This window comes from Lithobates pipiens, unplaced genomic scaffold (assembly GCF_037356315.1).
Source record: "Lithobates pipiens isolate NorthernLeopardFrog02 unplaced genomic scaffold, aLitPip1_a1.2 Scaffold_18, whole genome shotgun sequence".
NCBI lineage: Eukaryota > Metazoa > Chordata > Amphibia > Anura > Ranidae > Lithobates > Lithobates pipiens.
Genome location: NW_027507758.1, coordinates 594,824,659 through 594,847,073, shown reverse-complemented (window position 1 = coordinate 594,847,073; position 22,415 = coordinate 594,824,659). Strand labels below are relative to the sequence as shown.

General features: G+C 42.7%; 1 protein-coding gene across 1 annotated transcript; it reads left to right on the top strand.

Moving 5' to 3' along the window:
* Window positions 1–372: 372 nt before the first annotated feature.
* On the top strand, window positions 373–22,335 carry LOC143989173 (extracellular calcium-sensing receptor-like). Its single transcript, XM_077489202.1, has 6 exons — window positions 373–627; window positions 4,879–5,170; window positions 8,202–9,020; window positions 9,999–10,223; window positions 18,654–18,777; window positions 20,582–22,335. Exons 1-6 carry the CDS (start codon window positions 425–427, stop codon window positions 21,514–21,516), a joined length of 2,598 nt encoding a protein of 865 aa, XP_077345328.1. The 5' UTR covers window positions 373–424; the 3' UTR covers window positions 21,517–22,335.
* Window positions 22,336–22,415: the final 80 nt, after the last annotated feature.

Genomic DNA, 22,415 nt, shown 5'->3' with positions numbered 1-22,415 from the left:
TTGGGAGAGAGGAGAGGCAGGTCACATGAGCAACGCTATAAAATCAGGTATAGAACAGCATATTTTTAATAAGACACATACCCAGGGCACTTAGTATTATAAAAACACCAGGGGAATGCGTGATTATTACATTATTAGTATTATTTACAACCACTTTAAACATGAAGTGGCTTTATTGATCCAGACAAATCCAGCCAGACATAGAGCAATCCCTGGGACCTCCTTCTCTGATGCATTTCACCCAAAGACTGGGCATACGCAAACAGACATTGTGACTCCTCTCCACTATCAAAAACTGAAAAAAAAATAGTTTTGTTGAGAGATAATCTGCTTCATGCAAATCTCAAGTCTTAACTTTTTGTCTAGGGCTCCCATAAAGGAAACCACTCCTGGTCATTATAATGAGGACCAAACCCCGGTCTCTATGAAGACCCTCTTCTTCCTTCTGCTGCTCCTCCCCCTCTCAGCAGTACAAATACCCCCCGGGTGCATGCTGCAGGGCTGGAACATGGACACCTTTACCCAGCCAGGTGATGTCATGGTTGGAGGAATATTTTTGGTCTACTCTGGGTATGATTTCCCACTGGTGAACTTCCATGAACCGCCTAAGCCATTCTCCTGCAAAGGGTAAGTGACAACAGTATCCTCCTCAAAAACAGCAGTGTAAAGCTAAGACTAATGCCGCGTACACACGACCGTACTTTTCGTCAGCAAAGGTCCGACAGAACGAATCTGTCAGACAATTCGATCGTGAGTGGGCTCCATCGGACCTTTGCTGTCCAAAAATCTGACGGACTTTAGAAATAGAACATGTTTCAAATTTTTTCACCGGAACTCCGTCGGATCCAGTTCCTATGGAGAAATCCGCTCGTGTATGTTAGTCCGACGGACAAAAAACGATGCTAGGGCAGCTATTGGCTACGAACTTCCTTATTCTAGTCCGGTTGTACGTCATTATGTTCAAATCCGTCAGACTTTGGTGTGATTGTGTGTGGCCAAGTCCGTTCATTCGGAAAGTCCGTCGGAACTCCACCGTAAGTCCGTCGGGAAGACTGTCGGAACTAGTCCGTCAAAAAGTCCGGTCGTGTGTATGCGGCATTAGGCTCTTGCATAATTACTTTCATCTTAAAGTGTATGTCAAGTAATAATAATAAAAAAAAAACATATTTAGTAACTCTCATAAATACAAGTTTTATTCCTTTAAACATGCTGCAAGTACAGAAAAACACCTGCTTAGGGTCCAAAAATATTCTACCTTCCTCTTTGACATGACAGCACAGCTCTGATTTCCTAAGCATGTGGAGTCAACCCTGCAACACAGACCTCTCCAATCAAACACTGCGGCCACCCTCTGACTCTATTGTACACTCTCTAACCCACATCTACAATCTCTCCCTCTTTTACCTAACTCCCTTAAACATGCACTAGTCACCACCAGACTTAAAAAGCCGTCCTTGGACCCTGCCAATTTTAATAATCTACGCCCAATCTCCTTGCACCCCTTTTTCTCTAAACTCCTTGAACACCTAGTCTACAACCAACTGAGTGACCACCTCATTAAGAATAACCTTCTTGGTCCCCTTCAGTCTGGATTTCTCCCTCAACACTCCGCAGAAACTGCTCTTTTAAAACTCACAAATTACTTGCTAACAGCGATAATCAATGGACACTAATCTGTACTCTTACTTCTGGACCTTTCAGCTTCCTTTGATACTGTTGATCACCCCCTCCTCCTCAAAATACTTTACTCCTATGGTCTCCGTGACTGTGCTCTTCACTGGCTCTCATCCTACCTATCCCACCGCACCTTCAGTGTCACTTGCAATTTTACTTCCTCCGGTCCTCTTCCTTATTCCGTCGGGGTACCCCAAGGTTCTGTTCTTTGACCTCTCCGATTTTTAAAACTACACCTCCTCCCTGGGTCAGTTAATAGCCTCCTATGTCTTTCAATATCATTTCTATGCTGACAAACACCCAAATCTATCTTTCCACCCCTCAGCTTACTCCTTCAGTCTTCTCACGCATCACTAATTTAGTAACAGCCATTTCTGTCAGGATGTCACAACACTTTCTCAAACACAACTTGTCCAAAACCGAGCTCATAATATTTCCTACCCCACGTGCCTTTCCCCCTGACTTCTTTGTCAAGAGCAATGGCACAACCATACACTCTTTCCTGCATGCCAGGGTGCTAGGTGTTATCCTGGACTTGCCGCCTAAGCCTCCACAACATCTCTAAAATACATCCTTTCCTAACCAATGAAACAACAAAGCTCCTGATTCACTCCCTGGTTATCTCTCACCTTAACTACTGTAACTCCTTCCTCATTGGTTTACCTTTAAATAGGCTATCCCCCTTGAGTCCATCATGAATGCTGCTGCCAGGTTATCCACCTTACAAACTGCTCAGCATCTGCTACCACTCTCTGCCAATCTCTCCATTGGCTGCCACTCTCCCAATGAATAAAATTCAAAATACTAACAATAAATGACAAAGCCATACACAACTCTGCCCCCAGCTACATCATTAATCTAGTCTTTAAATACCAACCAAATCGTCCTCTTTGTTCATCCCAAGATCTCCTGCTCCCTAGCTCCCACGTTACCACCTCCCATACTCACTTCCAGGACGTCTCTCAAGCCTCTCCCATCTTCTGGAATTCCCTACCCCAATTTGTCCGATTATTTCCAACTCTAACCACTTTTAGGCAATCCCTGAAAACTTTGCTCTTCAGAGAAGCCTATCCTGACTCCACCCAACAACTGTACTTTAATTTTCTTCATCAGCTCATCCCCCACAGTTATTACCTTTTGTATCACTTGAGCCTCCCTCTTAGATTGTAAGCTCTCACGAGCAGGGCCCTCTGATTCCTCCTGTATTCAACCTGTACTGTCTGCCCCAGTGTTGGCGCTATATAAATCCTGTATAATAATAATATAATATTCCTGAAAAAATCTAAGGGATAGTGTTTCAGCGGAATGGCATAGATGTAATATAGAAAGATAATGTTCCAGGGATGTAAAAAAAAATCAGAGAGGTATAGGATGTGATATAGAGTGATAATGTTCCATAGGTGAGGAAAAGTCAAAGAAAGGTATACAATGTAATAAAGAGTGATGACTTTCCAGAGGTGGAAAATGGTCATAGAAAGATAAAGATGTCATTTGGAGGGATAGTGTTCCAGAGGTGAGGAATGGTCATAGAAGGAAGGTGTAAGGTTTGGTATAGAGGAATAGTGTCCCAGAGGTGAGGAATGGTCATTGAAGGAAGGTGTAAGGTTTGGTATAGAGGGATAGTGTCCCAGAGGTGAGGGATGGTCATAGGAGGAAGGTGTAAGGTTTGGTATAGAGGGATAGTGTCCCAGAGGTGAGGAATGGTCATAGGAGGAAGGTGTAAGGTTTGGTATAGAGGAATAGTGTCCCAGAGGTGAGGAACGGTCATAGAAGGAAGGTGTAAGGTTTGGTATAGAGGGATAGTGTCCCAGAGGTGAGGAATGGTCATAGAAGGAAGGTGTAAGGTTTGGTATAGAGGAATAGTGTCCCAGAGGTGAGGAATGGTCATAGGAGGAAGGTGTAAGGTTTGGTATAGAGGAATAGTGTCCCAGAGGTGAGGAACGGTCATAGAAAGATAAAGATGTCATTTGGAGGGATAGTGTCCCAGAGGTGAGGAATGGTCATAGAAGGAAGGTGTAAGGTTTGGTATAGAGGGATAGTGTCCCAGAGGTGAGGAATGGTCATAGGAGGAAGGTGTAAGGTTTGGTATAGAGGAATAGTGTCCCAGAGGTGAGGAACGGTCATAGAAGGAAGGTGTAAGGTTTGGTATAGAGGGATAGTGTCCCAGAGGTGAGGAATGGTCATAGAAGGAAGGTGTAAGGTTTGGTATAGAGGGATAGTGTCCAAGAGGTGAGGAACGGTCATAGAAGGAAGGTGTAAGGTTTGGTATAGAGGGATAGTGTCCCAGAGGTGAGGAATGGTCATAGGAGGAAGGTGTAAGGTTTGGTATAGAGGAATAGTGTCCCCAGAGGTGAGGAACGGTCATAGAAGGAAGGTGTAAGGTTTGGTATAGAGAGATAGTGTCCCAGAGGTGAGGAATGGTCATAGAAGGAAGGTATAAGGTTTGGTATAGAGGAATGGTGTCCCAGAGGTGAGGAACGGTCATAGAAGGAAGGTGTAAGGTTTGGTATAGAGGGATAGTGTTCCAGAGGTGAGGAATGGTCATAGAAGGAAGGTGTAAGGTTTGGTATAGAGGAATGGTGTCCCAGAGGTGAGGAATGGTCATAGAAGAAAGGTATAAAGTTTGATACAGTATAGAGGGATAGTGTTCCAGAAGTGGGGAATAGTCATAGAAGAAAGGTATAGGTTTACTATAGAGGAATAGTGCTCCAGAGGTGAGGAATGCTCATAGAAGAAAGATATAAGATGTGACATAGAGGGATAGTGTTTCGACAGGTGAGGAATAGGAATAGGAAGAAAGGTTTAAGGTTTTATATAGAGTGCTAGTGTTCCAGAGGTGAGGAATGGTCATATAAGAAAGGTATAAGGTTTGATATAGAGGGATAGTGTTCAATAGGTGAAAATGGACATAGAAAAAGGTATACAGTTTGATATTGAGGGATGTTGTTCCAGAGGTGAGGAATGGTCATAGAAGAAAAGGTATACAATTTGATATTAAAGGTCCATAGTTAATGAGCTCTCATAAGGTGTCCGAGAGTGGAATTCTAGAAGTGAACATTACAAAGGTGTAAAATGTTTCGCAGAAAATAAGGGATTTCCAGAGGAATGGGAAGCAACAAGAGCAATATCGTTAAATCACATAAATATAAGAGGGTTAAGAGAGTAAAGACATGACCTTATGTTTCCTCTCTGTGTCTTGCACAGGTTCCACATCCGTTATTACCGGGATGTTCTGGGCCTGAAGTTTGCAGTTGATGAAATTAACAATTCTCCAGACCTGCTGCCTAACATCACTCTTGGCTTCAGCCTCCTGGAGTCTTGTATGTCAGAGCTCCGGGCCATAGGAGGGGTTATGTCCCTTCTATCAGGGTTAGGAAACCCTGTTCCTCAGTATGACTGCCACAGTACCGCTGCCATGGTTGGGATAGTTGGAGATATGGTGTCAGCTCTGTCTATTCCCATTGCCAGGATCCTAGGAGTCCTTCATTATCCACAGGTATCCAACTTAAGTTATAAACATAGAGTAAAGTTAAAAATTGTTTAAAAAATAATTTGTAGATTAAGTACTTTTTTTATACCCTCTTTTCTCGTAACTTTTTAATAACAGTTATATCAGGTCCCTTCCCTGGGACCTCTGTCGTCCATGTGAGGAACGGTCAAAGCAAGAAGTAGGGTTTGATATATATTTATAGTGTTCCAGAGCAAAAAGGACAGTATTAGCAGAGTGGAAGGGGTGATATAGAGGGATAGTGTTCCAGAAGTGAAAACAATCAGAGAAAGGTACAAGGGGTGATATAGAAGGATAGATTTCTAAAAGTGAACAAAGTGAGTTATATGGTGTGACATAGAGGAATAGTGTTCCAGATGTGAGGAATGTTCAGAGAAAAGTATGAGCAGTGATACAGCGGAAGAACTTTCCAGACGTGAGGAATGCTCAAAAAAAGGAATATGGTGTAATTATAAGGAATAGCGTTCCAGAGGCGAGAAACATCAGAGAGCGGTAGAAGGTTTGAGATAGAGGAATAAGGTTCCAATGTTAGGATCGGTCAAAGAAGGTTATGAGGTATGATATACACTATATTGTCCAAAGTATTGCGGCGCCTGCCTTTACAACACATGAACTTTAATGGCATCCCAGTCTTAGTCCGTAGGGTTCAATATTGAGTTGGCCCATCCTTTGCAGCTATAGAAGCATTAACTCTTCTGGAAAGGCTGTCCACAAGGTTTAGGAGTGTGTCTATGGGAACGTTTGACCATTCTTCCAGAAGTGCATTTATGAGGTCAGGCACTGATGTTGGGTGAAAAGGCCTGGCTCGCAGTCTCTGCTCTAATTCATCCCAAAGGTGCTCTATCGGGTTGAGGTCAGAACTCTGTGCAGGCCAGACAAGTTCCTCCACCCCAAACTCACTCATCCGTGTCTTTATGGACCTTGCTTTGCGCACTGGTGCGCAATCATCTTAGAACAGGAAGGGGCCATCCTCAAACTGTTCCCACAAAGTGGGGAGCTTTAAATTGTCCAAAATGTCTTAGTATGCTGACGGTACACCTTAAGATTTCCCTTCACTGGAACTAAGGGGCCAAACCCCTAAAAAACAACCCCACATCATAATTCCCCGTCCACCAAATGATTTAGACCAATGCATAAAAGCAAGGTCCATAAAGACATGACAACAATGGGGAAAATGAGCGCTAGTCAAAATTAAAAAAAAGCAGCTAACACTCATAAAGGTGAACATACAACCCACAAAAAGCAATCTAATAACAGAAGTTCAGCACTAAAAAGAATATATCTAGTGAAATTCCAAAACAAAAGAATAAAGTCCCAAATAAATCGGTCTTATTATGCAGAAAAAGTCTTGGGTAGGTTCCAGAAATCCACAGTGCCAAAACACTCACCTGAAAGGGAAAATAAAATAGCCTTGAAAATCCAAAATATTCCACAGTGCTCCTTATGCACTCACCAGAAGTAAAGCCTTTAAGAGCCTTGTATCAAAATCCTGGAGCTTGGATTGGATTGGATATCTACCCATTCAGAGTGGTAGATAATAGGGGTGAACCTCATGAGAGACCAGCACTGTGCAAAATAAAGCTCACGCAAGTGAGCCCAAGTAATGCTTACATAGTGTAGTATTTATTAAAACAAGTTGCTGCAGCATGAAAACAGAACATGGCCAAAAAACAGAAACTTACAAAAGATGGCCATCGCCCCCAACACAAGGGCATGGCCGCAATGACGTCAGCGTGTAGGCCCCTCCCAACGCGTTTGCAAGCATGTTCTCAAGTGGTTATCTACCACTTGGAATGCAATGATGCCAAGCTCCAGGATATTGGTACAAGGCTCTTAAAGTGGAAGTCCATGCAAAAACTAAAATCCCTGCATCTATAGACACCACTGATCTACCACTAACCTATCTATCCCTGTAAAGAAAAACTGAGTATACGTACATGCATGCATGGACTTCCATTTTAAAGGCTTTACTTCTGGTGAGTGCATAGAATGGTGAATGGATTCCACCACTAAGGAGCACTGTGGAATATTTTGGATTTTCAAGGCTATTTTATTTTCACTTTCTGGTGAGTGTTTTGGCACACTACGCTGTCACAGTGGATTTCTGGAACCTAGCCAAGACTTTTTCTGCATAATAGGACTGATTTATTTGGGACTTTATTCTTTCATAAAGACATGAATGAGCGAGTTTGGGGTGGATAAACTTGACTGACCTCTACCCGATAGAACACCTTTGGGATGAATTAGAGTAGAGACTGTGAGCCAGGCCTTCTCATCCAACATCAGTGCCTGACCTCACAAATACACTTCTGGAAGAATGGTTAAACACATTCCTAAACATTGTGGACAGCCTTCTCAGAAGAGTTGAAGCTTCTATAGCTGCAAAGGGTGGGCCTACTCAATATTGAACCCTACGGACTAAGACTGAGATGCCATTAAAGTTCATGTATGTAAAGGCAGGCATCCCAATACTTTGGGCAATATAGTGTATATCACATGTATAGTATTTTAGAGGTGGTGGAAAGTTCAAATAAAAATACAAGTGAGTTATAGAAGAATAGTGTTCCAGAGGAGAGGAATGGTCATAGAAGGAAGGTATAAGATGTGATATAGAGGGATAGTGTTCCAGAAGTGGGGAATAGTCATAGAAGAAAGGTATACGTTTAATATAGAGGTGAGGAATGCTCATAGAAGGAAGGTTTATTTGACATAGAGGGATAGGTGTTAATGAAAGGAAGTGTACCCTTTTGATGGTGTCAGTGGAAGAAGTAGTGCACCATTGTTGGTGTCATTGAAAGGGAAAGTGCCCCATGGTTGTTTTCAGTGGATGGACTCATGCCCAAATGGTCTACTCTACAGCTTTAGAAATCCACCCACTACCAGAGGAAGAAAAGGGCAAGGAGAACACTTGATGTTACTGGACTGGCCCAAAGATTGCTGAAAAAACATCCAAAGCTTTAGTAAATGATTCAGTCAGTCATTAAATCTACTTTAATGACTTTGCATTCTTACCTTTCAGATCAGCCATGGGGCCTCTTCATCATCCTTGAGCGACAAGGTGAACTTTCCATCTTTCATGCGCACAGTGTCCAGTAACATGTTTCAGAACGTTGCCCTCTCACGACTTGTTAACTTGTTTGGTTGGACTTGGGTTGGAATGCTGATAGTGGACAACGATGTGGGTGAGCAGGGTGGGAGGGTGATCAGGGCTGAGATAGAGAAAAGTGGAAGCTGTGTGGCCTTTGTTGAAAAAATCCACCTGAGCTACTCCAGAAAACAAGTCCTGAGGCTGGTGGGAATCGTAAGACAAAGTTCAGCCAACGTAATTATCCTTCACAGCACTGAGCCTCATGTGATGGCATTGCTCGATGCCTTGTTTGATGATGGTGTGACTGGGAAGATTTTCATTTCTTCTGTTTCCTTTACGATCACTCCTGGCCTGTTCTCCAGGAAGGCATGGAAAGTTCTTAATGGGACTGTAGGACTAATGCCGAAAACAAGACCAATGCCAGGATTTGAGTCTTTCCTTCAAAATCTACATCCAGCTTCAAACTCTACATTTCCCTTCATTAAACCCTTCTGGGAAACAGCATTTCACTGCAGCTGGTCTGGGGAAGGAACACTGGAAGGTGAAAAGTCTACGAGTGGTGGGTCACCATGCACTGAAGATGGAACTCTGAGGATGAAAATCCCAGAATTATTTGAAATCTATGACCTAAGCTACACACACCATGCATACCTGGCTATATATGCCTATGCCCATGCTCTTCACGCTCTGCTCAAGTGCCAACCAGCAAACCGTATTTGTGCTGATGTCAGTGGTACCCAGCCCTGGCAGGTAAAATTAATGAGACAATGTTCTAACATCAACATAGATAACAGAGCAGGTAGACAGTAAAGATGAAGGCATAGTCAATTGCTAGGCATATCAAGTTTTGCAAACAAAATTTAGGATGTGGCCTTTTTAATCTTATGGAGTAGTGATCCAAAATAATTAAAGGATTAGTTGACATATTAGCTTATGGTAGGTGTTGGAGTGTTTAACTACACAATGATTTCTTAGATTTCTCCAGAGGTCAGTGGTGGGATCTCTGTACACCTGCTTTATGATGCAGTCCCATTCCTGGACGTATTTACATTATGAAGAATGGGATTGGACCTTTGCTCCCTCTCTCTGCAGCAGTATCATACACAATTTTTTGAGGCAGAGCTAGAGTTCTCCATTCAGTAAAGCTTGTGCCCCCTGCTTTTTGGAGATCTCAACACTAATGTAGCAGGGGATGCAAGAGCTCTGCAGAGAAACTTCCACATGGAGAGCAAGCATCCTTCTCTACAACACACTGAAGGGGGGCAGCTGTTAAAGAGGCCAACAGTTAAAGAAAAGCTCCAGCATCCCCCCCCCCCCCCCAAAAAAAAAAATTAAAAAATGTTAAAGTCAGCAGCTACAAATACTGTAGCTGTGGACTTTAAATAAAACACTTAGAACACTTACCTGTCCAAGGATCCAGCGATGTCCTCACCCAAGCTTATTCTTTGGGCCATCTATAACCATTGTATATGAAAATACACTTTATTCATAGAAGTAGTTTAGAAGATTTAGACAGGCATGTTTAGTATATGTAGTGTGGATTTTTCATGAATGCTCCATGAATTTCTAGACACATGGATCCATATATCAATTGATGCAGCCTAGCTCTAGTGGTCCTCAACACAATCCAGACATAATGAATGAATGAATTCTTCAAGCGTTCCAATGACTTTGAGAACCTCATAGAACAGAAAAACATTAACATTTTTTTCTTTGATGGATCCACAGGTCCTGCATTCTCTACAGAAAACCCCTTTCCGTCCCCCATCTGGGGACACCATCACTTTTGACACCAATGGAGATGTTTCTGCATCATATGACATTGTGACCATCCAGATTCTTAAAGAAGAATTCCAAATGCTGACTGTTGGATCATTTAACCCTGAGGCAAATTCAGGTCATGTGATCGATATTAACACCAGTAACATTCTATGGAATGAGCGATTTTCCCAGGTAAGAATTATTAATACTCACTGACCTCTGGAAAACAATGCCGAAGCAGGTCAGAAGTGCCCCTTTAAAGCATAGCCAAAGCTAGAACTTTTTATTTTAATTTTGGACAGAGTATGGAGTATTTACAGTGGTGTGAAAAAGTGTTTGCTCCCTTCCTCATTTCCTGTTCCTTTGCATGTTTGTCACACTTAAGTGTTTCGGAACATCAAACCAATTTAAACAATAGTCAAGGACAACACAAGTAAACACAAAATGCAATTTGTAAATGAAGGTGTTTATTATTAAAGGTGAAAAAAAATCCAAACCATCATGGCCCTGTGTGAAAAAGTGATTGCCCCCTAAACCTAATAACTGGTTGGGCCACCCTTAGCAGCAACAACTGCAACCAAGCGTTTGCGATAACGTGCAATGAGGCTTTTACAGCGTCCTGGAGGAATTTTGGCCCACTCATCTGTGCAGAATTGTCCTAATTCAGTTACATTAGAGGGTTTTCGAGCATGAACGGCCTTTTTAAGGTCATACCACAACATCTCAATAGGATTCAGGTCAGGACTTTGGCTAGGCCACTCCAAAGTCTTCATTTTGTTTTTCTTCAGCCATTCGGTGGTGGACTTGCTGGTGTGTTTAGGATCATTGTCCTGCTGCAGAACCCAAGTTCGTTTCAGCTTGAGTACACGAACAGATGGTCGGACATTCTCCTTCAGGATCTCTTGGTAGACAGCAGAATTCATAGTTCCTTTTATCACGGCAAGTCTTCCAGGTCCTGAAGCAGCAAAACAGCCCCAGACCATCACACTACCACCACCATATTTTACGGTTGGTATAATGTTCTTTTTATGAAATGCAGTGTTCCTTCTACGCCAGATATACTTGGACACACACCTTACAAAGAGTTCCACTTTTGTCTCATCGGTCCACAGAATGTTGTCCCAAAAGTCTTGGGGATCATCAAGATGTGTTGTGGAGAAATTGAGACGAGCTTTGATGTTCTTTTTGCTCAGCAGTGGTTTTCTCCTTGGAACTCTGCCATGCAGGCCATTTTTGCCCAGTCTTTTCCTGATGGTGGAGGCATGAACGCTGACCTTAACTGAGGCAAGTGAGGCCTGCAGTTCCTTGGACGTTGTTGTGGGGTCTTTTGTGACCTCTTGGATGAGTCGTCGCTGCGCTCTTGGGGTAATTTTGGGCGGCCGGCCACTCCTGGGAAGGTTCACCACTGTTCCATGTCTTCGCCATTTGTGGATAATGGCTCTCACTGTGGTTTGCTGGATTCCCAAAGCTTTGGAAATGGCTTTATAACCCTTTCCAGACTGATAGATCTCAATTACTTTCTTTCTCAATTGTTCCTGAATTTCTTTGGGTCTCGGCATGATGTGTAGCTTTTAAGGATCTTCTGGTGGACCTTACTGTGTCAAGCAGCTCCTATTTAAGTGATGCAATAATCAGGCCTGGGTGTGGCTAGAGAAATTGAACTCAGGTGTGGACAACCACAGTTATAGTATGTTTTAACAAGGGGGGCAATCACTTTTTCACACAGGGCCATGATGGTTTGGATTTTTTTTCACCTTTAATAATAAACACCTTCATTTACAAATTGCATTTTGTGTTTACTTGTGTTGTCCTTGACTATTGTTTAAATTGGTATGATGTTCCGAAACACTTAAGTGTGACAAACATGCAAAGGAACAGGAAATGAGGAAGGGGGCAAACACTTTTTCACACCACTGTATTAGCAATATCAGGTTTTTTTCTCTACTTTCTTTTTTCTGTGTCCTGTTAGGAAATTTTTTCTTCAAGTCTCTCTCTAGATATACTGCAGGAGGTGGGAGAAAATGTCTCCAAAATGAGGGGAAAACCCCTCTTAGCCCTTTTACACACGGTCGGACATTCCGACAACCAAATCCGTTGGATTTTGTCTGACGGATTTTGTCCGAAACTGTTGTATACACACGGTCGGGCAAAGTTGTCGGAAAATCCGATCGTTCAGAACGTGGTGAGGTTATTTCATTATGACGGGACTACGTTCAGGCTAGTAGCCAATAGCTTTGGTCTAGGAATTTGATCTGAGCATGCGTGGCACTTTATCCGATCGGAATTCTTTACACATGATCGGACTATGTCCGATCGGATCATGTTGTCGGAAAGTTTTATAGCCAAGCTGGAAAACTTGGTCTGTCCGATATTCCCGACGGAAACAGTCCGATGGAGCCCACACATGGTCGGATTATCCGACAACACGGTCCGATTATCCGACAACACGGTCCGATCAGACATTTTCCGTCGGAATGTCCGACCGTGTGTACAAGGGCTTAGCCAGTTAGTGCCACAGGTGTCTTCACTGGAAGATGTCACCTCCGGTTGTGGTGACAGATGTAAAATTTTGGATTTCCCCTCACTTTCAGTAACAATTGTCACCAGGACAAAGACAGAGGCTAAATCTCTCCTGAGGAAATAGACAGCAATAAAAAGGTTGTAACTCTTCTCTAGTTCATGGTATATCTAGTAAATGTTAATCATGTTCCACTGGACTTGTTGAAGATATTTTGTAGCTTCTCCAATCTGCCTCTTCAAGCAGTGGCTTGGAGAAGCTATGAACACCTTCAACTTTACAGAAGACATCCAACTGAATGTGACTTACTACTTTTGAGGGTTCCAGTGCTTGTTTAAATTTCCCAGTCAGATCAGTCTTTCCTAGATGGGCTGCTATAAGAGCCTTCTTGGCATTCTGCTAGGTCAAGAGGTTCTTTAGGACTTCTACGGCAAACCCATCAAATAACAAGGGTCTCAAATATCTCTATTTGCCAGCCAAAACCACTGGTTACAAGTTGTGTTTTCCACCACTAGTAAAATAAGAGATGGGATTGTATTAGCTCTAATCCATTATCACTAAAGCTATCAACAAAATGTGAATATAATTCCTGCAGGCGGGATCTTATAGCATTTACTGCTCCTTTTCCAAAGCTCATAAAATATTGAAACTTTCTTAATCCAAGTACCAAGTGCCAGAGAGGATAATGGAATATTTTGTCCCAAAATACAATGAAATACCAAATAATATGCTACAAAGCAAGAGCCAGTAAGCCTAAAGCTGCCTACACACCAGCAGAACTTCATTTGAAATTTCCTTTGATTTTCTAATGGTTAATGGGGTCAATCTGTGATCTTTTTCAACTGTAGAGATGAGTAGATTCAAAAGAGCAGGAAGGAAAATGTTTCTTGAATAAACAAAATTATAATTGTGAAAGTGGTTTTCGTTCGGGATAAATTGTACATATTGTAATGTGCATGTGCCTGGTAGACACAGGGCATTTGATATAAATCACGGGGCCCCATTCAGTCCCAATGCTGGTCCCTCCTTCAGCCCCACCCTGGTCTTGTCCCTGGCCCCTCCCCAGACCTCACCTTGAATTAAAGTGCAGGTTTGTCTTCAGGTGATATTTATCTTTCTCCAGCCAGTTATAAGTTTTATTATCCAAAATAAATACTGTGATGATACAAGAGATGGTCAGAGACTGTAGACACTGTACAGGAGATAGTCAGAGACTGAAGACATACTACCAGAGATGGTCAGAGGCTGCAGACATGATACAAGAGATGGTCAGAGGCTGCGGACATGATACAAGAGATCAATGCAGCCTCACCAGTGCTCATCAATGCAGCCTCACTGTGCCCATCTGCAGCTTGATCAGTGCCCATTAATGCAGCCTCACTGTGCCATCAATGCAGCCTCACTCTACCCATTTTAGCCTTATCAGTGCCCATCAATGCGGCTTCACTGTGACCATCAATGCAGCCTTACTGTGTCCATCTGCAGCCTCACTGTGCCCATCTGCAGTACCTTGATTACACAGAGTATTACACCGGAATCTCCCTCTGTGTTATCGAGCTGGGGTCTGAACTGTTCAGCAGCTGTCCACTGTAACAAAGCCCTGCCTCCTAGATCGTGATAGACGGAACACTGATTCAATTTCCCGGTGTTGGATCAGTGTTCTGTCTATCATGATCTTGGAGGCGGGGCTTTGTTAAAGTAAGTGGACAGCCGCCGAACAGTTTCGGACCCCAGCTCCAGGACACAAAGGGAGATTTCCATCTCCCTCTGTGTGTGATTAGCTACACAAGCAGAGGGAGGGAGAGGAGAGGAGGGAGGACTCGGCACTTAGATCAGCCCTGTGCGCTGCTGCAGGAGGGGCGCTGGGTGAAGATTTTTTTATTTTTCTATTCTGCATGCATTCTTCTGTCAGATTGCCTGGGCCCCCCCTGCTGGCCTGGGCCCAGTACAACAGGGCCAGTTGTACTGGCTTATCAGCAGCCCTGGGTAGACATGTGTATTTCAAATTTGTTATAATTTATTTTTCAGAAAAAAAGAAATAATTTTTGGAGATTCAAGATTCAAATGTATGCATTTTTTTAAAATTGTTTTTTAAACTTCCATAAGAACGTTTCAAATGGAATTCTACTGGTGTATGGCCAGCCCAATGTCCTTAAAGCTTAAAATTCTGACTCACAGCCCAGCACATCCATAATGGTGAAAATGGGCCTTTCAATAAACTATAGTGGCAGTTGTATATGCACAATAGTTGCCCAACTCACAAGGAAACTCCATCAGGGCCAATTTCAGGCTTTAACCCCCTTGCCCCCCCACATGTATTTTATACTTTTTGTTTTCAACATTTAGCTCTTCCAAATGTCTTAAGCCCAGTATATGACGTGCAGGGTCCACTAGGTGCCTTCAGGTATAGGAAGGTATGGGACTTCCATCCATGATGCAATGCTCCTCCCGCCCCAACCATTTTACACTTACGTTTTCAGTGATCCTCTGCCACTACAACCTTCATCATGGCCACCATTAAAATACCCACCATGGGCTGGTGTTGGAGCTCAAAGGGAGCGGTGACCTTACTCTCTCTGTCATGTGACAGTGCTCAGGCCTAGTGATCATCCGCTAGGCCAAAGTACTGTTTTAAGGGTTGAGAGGTGGGCTTTAGTGATCTTTCCTTAGGACACACTTAACTATATACAAAGGTGAATTTACCTTTAAAAGACATTCATCAGATTTTATTAAAGCAAACCTGTTCCCAAATTGGCATAGTGACATGTTCACCTTAACTACTTCAGCCCTGGAAGAATTTACCCCCTTCCAGACCAGAGCACTTTCTTTGCAATACGGCACTGCGTCCCTTTAACTAGACAGTTGCGCGATCGTGCGATGTTGCACCCAAACAAAATCGATGTCCTTTTTTCCCCACAAATAGAGTTTTCTTTTGGTGGTATATGATCACCTCTGTGGTTTTTATTTTTTGTGCTATAAACAAAAAAATAGAGACAATTTTGAAAAAAAAAGCAATTTTTTTTTACTTTTTTCTATAATAAATATCCCCAAAAAATATATATAAAAAATAATTTCTTTCTCAGTTTAGGCTATGTATTCTTCTACATATTTTTGGTAAAAAAAATAAAAAATAAAAATCGCAATAAACGTATATTGATTGGTTTGCGCAAAAGTTATAGTGTCTACAAAATAGGGGATAGATTGGATTTTTTTTTTAATGGCGGCAATCTGCGATTTTTATCGTGACTGCGACATTATGGTGGTCACATCGGACACCATTTTGGGACCATTGTCATTTATACTGCGATCAGTCCTATAACAATGCACTGATTACTGTGTAGGGAAGAGATTAAACACTGTCAGGGAAGAGATTAAACACTAGGCGGCGATCAAAGGGTTAAGTGTGTCCTAGGGAGTGACTGTAACTGTGAGGGGGATAAGCTCCTAACAACATAACAGAGATCACTGCTCCCGATGACAGGGAGCAGTAGATCCCTGTCATATTGGCTAGGCAGAACACAGAAATACCTTGTTTACATTTGCATCTTCCCGTTCTGTCGCTCTGTCATGATCGCAGGCCCCCAGCAGACATCAAGCCCGCTGGCACGGTCACGGAGTGCTCGCCCACTAAGCTGCGTCTTAATGGGGACATACAGGTACACCCATTTGCACAGCCGTGCCATTGTGCCGACGTACATCGTTGTACGCTGGTTGGCATGCGGTTAATAATGCTTAATTATTCCAAACATTTTCAAGCACTGCAGGTGTGAATGCCCTTCAGAATTAATAATATATTATATTCATAAATTCATAGTATAGTATAGTCACCAGACCATTAACTTCAACAAAAATCCTCTCATCTGGTTACATGTGCATTTAACATATGCTATGCATTTTATTTACCTTTTAAACCTGTAGACATCCAAAAGCTCTGAGACTGCTGGGCACCACCATAATGAGTGCGATGTTAGCAACCTCTGCACACTCAGTGCTGTTACTCGAGTAGCACTCTATATCAGCCTTTTCTCAATCTTTTTACCCTAGAGGAGACTTTAACATAATTCTAAGGGTACCCCTGCTAAGATTAGTCCATTAGGAATCAGGAGAATGCCCCTTCCATTTGTGATCAGTGGGCAGAATGCTCCTTACATTGGCAGACAGTGGAAAGAATTCTCCTTACATTGATAGTCAGTGGGTGGTATGCTTCTAAAGTTGCTGATCTTTGAGAAGAATGTCCTTTACACTGATGGTCTGTGGGATGAATGCTGCTTGAGGAGACCTCTGACCCTCAGGAGAAGACCTTAGGATACCCCTGACCCTCAAGCTGAGATTTTAGAGGACCTCTGACCATCAAGTTTTGATTTTAGGAGACCTATAACCCTCAAACTGAGCCTTTAAGTGACCTCTGTCCCTCAAGAGGAGACTTTAGGGACCTTGGATCCTCAAGCTGGGACTTTAGAGCTCTCTGACCCTAATCTAAAAAGATCATTGGTGTCAAGCTACTGGTGCTGCCACAAGGCTTTGAACCTGCAACAATACAGGCACCAGCACATGGAAGGTCAATTAGCCCTCAAACTGAGCCTTTATGTGACCTCTGACCCTCAAGAGGAGACTTTAGGGGAACTTGGATCCTCAAGATAGGACTATAAAGTGGTTGTAAACCCATGGAAAAAAAAAAAGCAACCTGCAAGGCAAAGGCATATTGAGTTAGTATGCATAGCTCATTATGAATAACTTACCTGAGAACGAAGTCCCTGAAGCGGTCCTCCGTCTTCATGTCCGCCGCTGCCATGGATCCCGGAGTGACTTCCGGGTCTCGCTGCTCCAGCGCTGTGATTCGCCAGAGCAGCGATGACGTCACTCCCGCGCATGCGCACGGGAGCTGACACTCGCGGCATATCGCCGCGATCTGGGGCCTGCCCAGTGTGCTTGCATGCAGCTGTCTATGGAGCATGCGCCGTAGACAACGGTGGCTGTCTTTTTGTAAATATCTCCAAAACCGTATAGGTTTAGGAGATATTTCTTGGACCTACAGGTAAGCCTTAATCTAGGCTTACCTGTAGGTCAAAGTGGTTTGTAAGGGTTTACAACCACTTTAAGGAACCTTGGATCCTCAAGTTGAGAATTTAGGAAACCTCTGACCTTTAACCTGAGGCCTTAGGAGACCTCTGACCCTCAAGCTGAAACCTTAGGAAGACCACTGACCCTCAAGTTAAGACCTTATGAGACCTCTGACCCTTAAGCAGACCACATTGGTGGTCAGTGGGAAGACTGTCCCTTACATTAATGATCAGTGTGAAGAATGCACCTTACATTGGTGGTCTGTGGGAGGAATGCACCTTACATTGGTGGTTAGTGGGATGAATGCTCTTAATGTTGCTAATCTTTAAGAAAAATGCTTACACAGATGGTCAGTGGGATGAATGCTGCTTACATTGGTGGTTAGTGAGAAAAGCCCTCAAGAAACGGCTAGAGGAGACCTCTGACCCTTTAGGAGGAGACCTTATGTACCCCTGACCCTCAAGCTGAAATTTTAGGGGACCTCTGACCATCAAGTTTTGACTTTAGGAGACCTATGACCCTCAAACTGAGCCTTTAAGTGACCTCTGACCCTCAAGGAGACTTTAGGGACCTTGGATCTCTGACCCTCAGCTAAAAAGATCATTGTTGTCAAGCTACTGGTGCTGCCACAAGCTTTGGACCTGCAACTATACAGGCACCAGCACATAGAAGGCCAATTAGCCATAGTGCAAGGAACCTCTGGAGGTGTTCCATGAAAATAAAGGTTAAGGCAGAGGAGCTGGGCCAGCACAAATAGTAATTAGACACTCCCAGAAGAGAAGAGGGCTATGATGTGCAAGGAGGAAGGGTGCTGTGCTAGAGAACTGACTCTCCAGGGGCCAAATTTTTTTTAGCAAGTTTAAAGGCACGGTGAATACAAAATCATTTATCGAAAGAAAACAACACTGCAGGTATGCTTGACATTCATATGGTTTAAGCTGGAGATGTACCCAATAAATCACTTGGTAAATATCCTCTGGGGAAATATGTCTCTAACACCTCTATCAGTAATTTAGTCTATGTGGTGTTTTCCATGTCTGCAGGTCCCCCCCTCAAATTGCAGTGACAGTTGCCCTCCCGGATACAGGAGGGTCACCAGAGAGGGACAACCATCCTGTTGCTTCGACTGTGTCTTGTGTTCTGCAGGAGATATTTCAAACAGGACTGGTGAGTTCACTTTTAAAAAATAATAATTTTTTTTATCATTAGATAAGGAACACGTCTGTGAGGGTATTTATGGCTTTATTTTCAGCAGAACATTAAAAAAAATAACAAATAGAATGCCCATACATAAAAATGTTCTTACACCAGTACCTGTAGGGGATGCCTAAAGAGACTTGGCAAATGTCATTCAATAGTATTTAAAAATGTAATTTACTTTTAACATTCAATTTTGGAGTGAATACATTTTTTACTGGAAATTGCATACACTCATTTTTGTTTGTTCGGAAAAAAAAAATTCCATCCTGTTCCTCCGATTCTTTTCAGCACAACAGTCAAAAATCAAATTTATCCTATTAACCATTAGAAAATCAATGTTCTGAAATGAATTTTGTCAAACAAAATTCTACTTGTGAATGGGCAGCTTTAGAGTTAATGTAAACAGTATAATAAGATCAATCTATTAGAAATGCTATTATAGCTGACATCTGGTTTAAATCCATATTGTTAAAGTAACCGAAGAAAGAAAAAACTCCTTCATCTTGGATAGATGTTGGCTGTCCACTATCGGTTTGTTCAGGCTTCATGACATTTTATCAAATACTCACTTAAAATCAGATTTCAATTTTAAAGGGGACCTACGGTTCAAATACAATTTAACTGTATTTTACTCAAGATGGTCAATCCTAGTATAGAAGATTAAAGGAAATGACAAATGTCCACCTTCCATTGGTCATGTGATTTCTACTAATAGGTTTGATCATTGGTGCTCATCTTTTTAAGGTCAAGACGCCAAGCTGGAAACATTTTCAGGATTCTATGCACACTATATGGCTTAAGATTTTTGGTCACGTGGCTGTCTTGACCTATATCAGTTTGTTTGGCACCCACTACCAAAACCATGATAATTAAAATGGGGTTCAGGGGGTCAACGGTGCACATGTTGCACGGTGGACCCTTGCTTTCAAAGGGGAGTTCTGACGCGCACCCTATAGCTCTCCAATCAGCGGGGAACATGAGCTTTTCTGATTGCTGAGCTAGATATCTGACTCGGACGGGGACCTCTGTATGAGCTAACTGCTTCCACACGGAGAGCAAGGGTCCCACTCTGAAAAATGCTGGCAGAGGACAGGATTTCCTACTAAGGCTGTGGGTGAAGGAAAACCAACTAAGATTTGCACACTTTTTCTTTTGACGCACCAGTAATGTATTTAGGCGATTTAAATTGAGGGTTTAGTTGGACTTTATCTGCAGGGAAACTACAAGCAATACTTGTGACTAATCCTTTGCCTTCCGTCTGTCCTTTTTGGGCATAGATTCCAGACTTTTAGTAATGACAAATTTATTACCAAATAAATAGGCCCAGAAATGTAAAAATGTCTCTGATCTATAAGGTGCAAGAGCTGAAGTGATTAAATCTAGTAGGATGACTGTAGACCCGAGACACATAGAGATGGGTGCACAGACCATCAGATACATTGCCGGTGCCTCAAAATCCAAGGCATTCTATCATACAGAATAGCCTCAACTACTAACCCACCTCTAGCACATGAATATTGGTCATTAACTATAATGGCCATCCTAAGTGAGCAAAAGTAAAATGTCAGAGGTAGGAGTGTCTATGCCACAGCTCAAATCCCGAAGTCACTATTTACATATTAGTCCACCCAAGGCTTTGAGGAACCTGCATATTGCAAGGAAAATTATTTCAAGGGTTTAGTGTGCAAATTGAGCACAGAAAGAGATGGATGTTTACGTATGTGAATAAGCCCAAAAAAGTGTGGGAACGGTAAAATGTGTTTCATTCCAGATGCTGCTGAATGTCTCCGATGCCCAGGAGATCAGTGGTCAAATGAAGAACGGAACAGATGCATCCCGAAGATTATAGAGTTCCTTTCTTATCAAGAACCACTGGGAATTATACTAGTACTGATAGCCACTGGGTCCTCCATCCTGGCACTTTGCATCCTAATGATATTTATTAGGTTCAAAGACACGCCTGTGATTAAAGCCACCAACAGGGAATTGAGTTACATCCTGCTGGTGTCACTGATTATCTGCTTCCTCTGCTGTCTTGTGTTTATTGGTAAACCATCCACTGTCACCTGCCTCCTAAGACACACCATCTTTAGTGTGATCTTCTCTGTTAGTATCTCCTCAGTACTGGCTAAGACAATCACGGTGATCCTGGCCTTCAAAGCTACACAGCTGAACAGCCCATTAAGGAAATGGCTGGGTCCCACCATTCCTCGTATTGTTGTAGGACTTTGTTCGGTTTTACAGATTGCTATATGTTCAGTGTGGCTTAATAGGTCACCTCCGTTTCAAACTATGAACACTGAAACAGAAAACAATAAAATAATTCTTGAGTGCAATGAAGGTCAGAAAGTGTTTCACTACATGTCTCTGGGGTTCATGGGCTTCTTGGCCATGATAAGCTTCCTAGTGGCTTTCCTGGCAAGGAACCTACCTGGAAGCTTCAATGAGGCCAAACTGATCACCTTCAGTATGCTGGTCTTCTGTTGTGTCTGGATCTCCTTCATCCCGGCCTATCTTAGCACCAGTGGCAAGTACACAGTGGCTGTTCAGATATTTGCTATCTTGGCTTCAAGTGCTGGACTGCTAAGCTGCATCTTTCTTCCCAAATGTTGCATTATTCTACTGAGACCAGAAAGGAACAGCCGACAGTCGATTAGTGTAAAATATTTTAGACATCAAAGATTACAGATGACAACAAAGATTTAGCAGGTGCTGCATCATACTGCTGGAAGTGTATCATGTTTCAACCTTATAGGCTGACAAGTTTTGATCCACCAGTAGACTACCTTCACACTTTTAAACCAGAAACAATTGGTTTGTGGAACAAGCAACCATACCAAGGACTACTGGGTGTCAAGGATGTACCACTGGCTGGTGGCAGTGCAATATGTTTTTGAGGTACTAGCCCGCCCTGCTGCATTTGTCATGTGGAGAGGGGGGGGGATTTGTGGTTCAGAAGCCGATTTCTAATAAAAGGAAACTGACCTGGATAAAAAAAAAAAAAGAACTACCAAAAATTAACTGTAGATGTTACTGAAAATCAGTACATTTATTTTATACATGTTTAACAAAAATTAACACTTTCCCCGGGTATTTTCATGTTTGCTGGTGCTACTGTCAACACGTATGCCTCCTGGCACCTCTTATTCCCGATTAACTTTGCCATAAAATCAACTGAACCCCTCACATCCAAATAGAGCTACATTTTGGAAGAGAACTCTGTACCTTCTGTCTCAACATTTGGCCCTATCCCCACAGCCTTGTGTCTCTAAAACACCCCAAAACACATTAAATCAGGGGTCTCAAACTGACAGACCATCAGCTGTTGCAGAACTACAAGTCCCATAATGCATTGCAAAGCTGACAGTTACAAGAATGACCACAGGCAGAGGGATGATGGGATTGTAGTTCTGCAACAGCTTGAGGGCCGTCAGTTTGAGACCCCTGCATTAAATGCTACTCTGGGAAAAACAACTGGGTAAGACCCTGCCGGACAAGGACTGGGGAGAAATTTTTGTTCTACAACCCAAATATATAAAGTATTTCTTCGCTCATACCTCATTCCCTCATGGATCATCAAGTTTTGGCTTAAGGTGGTTGTAAAC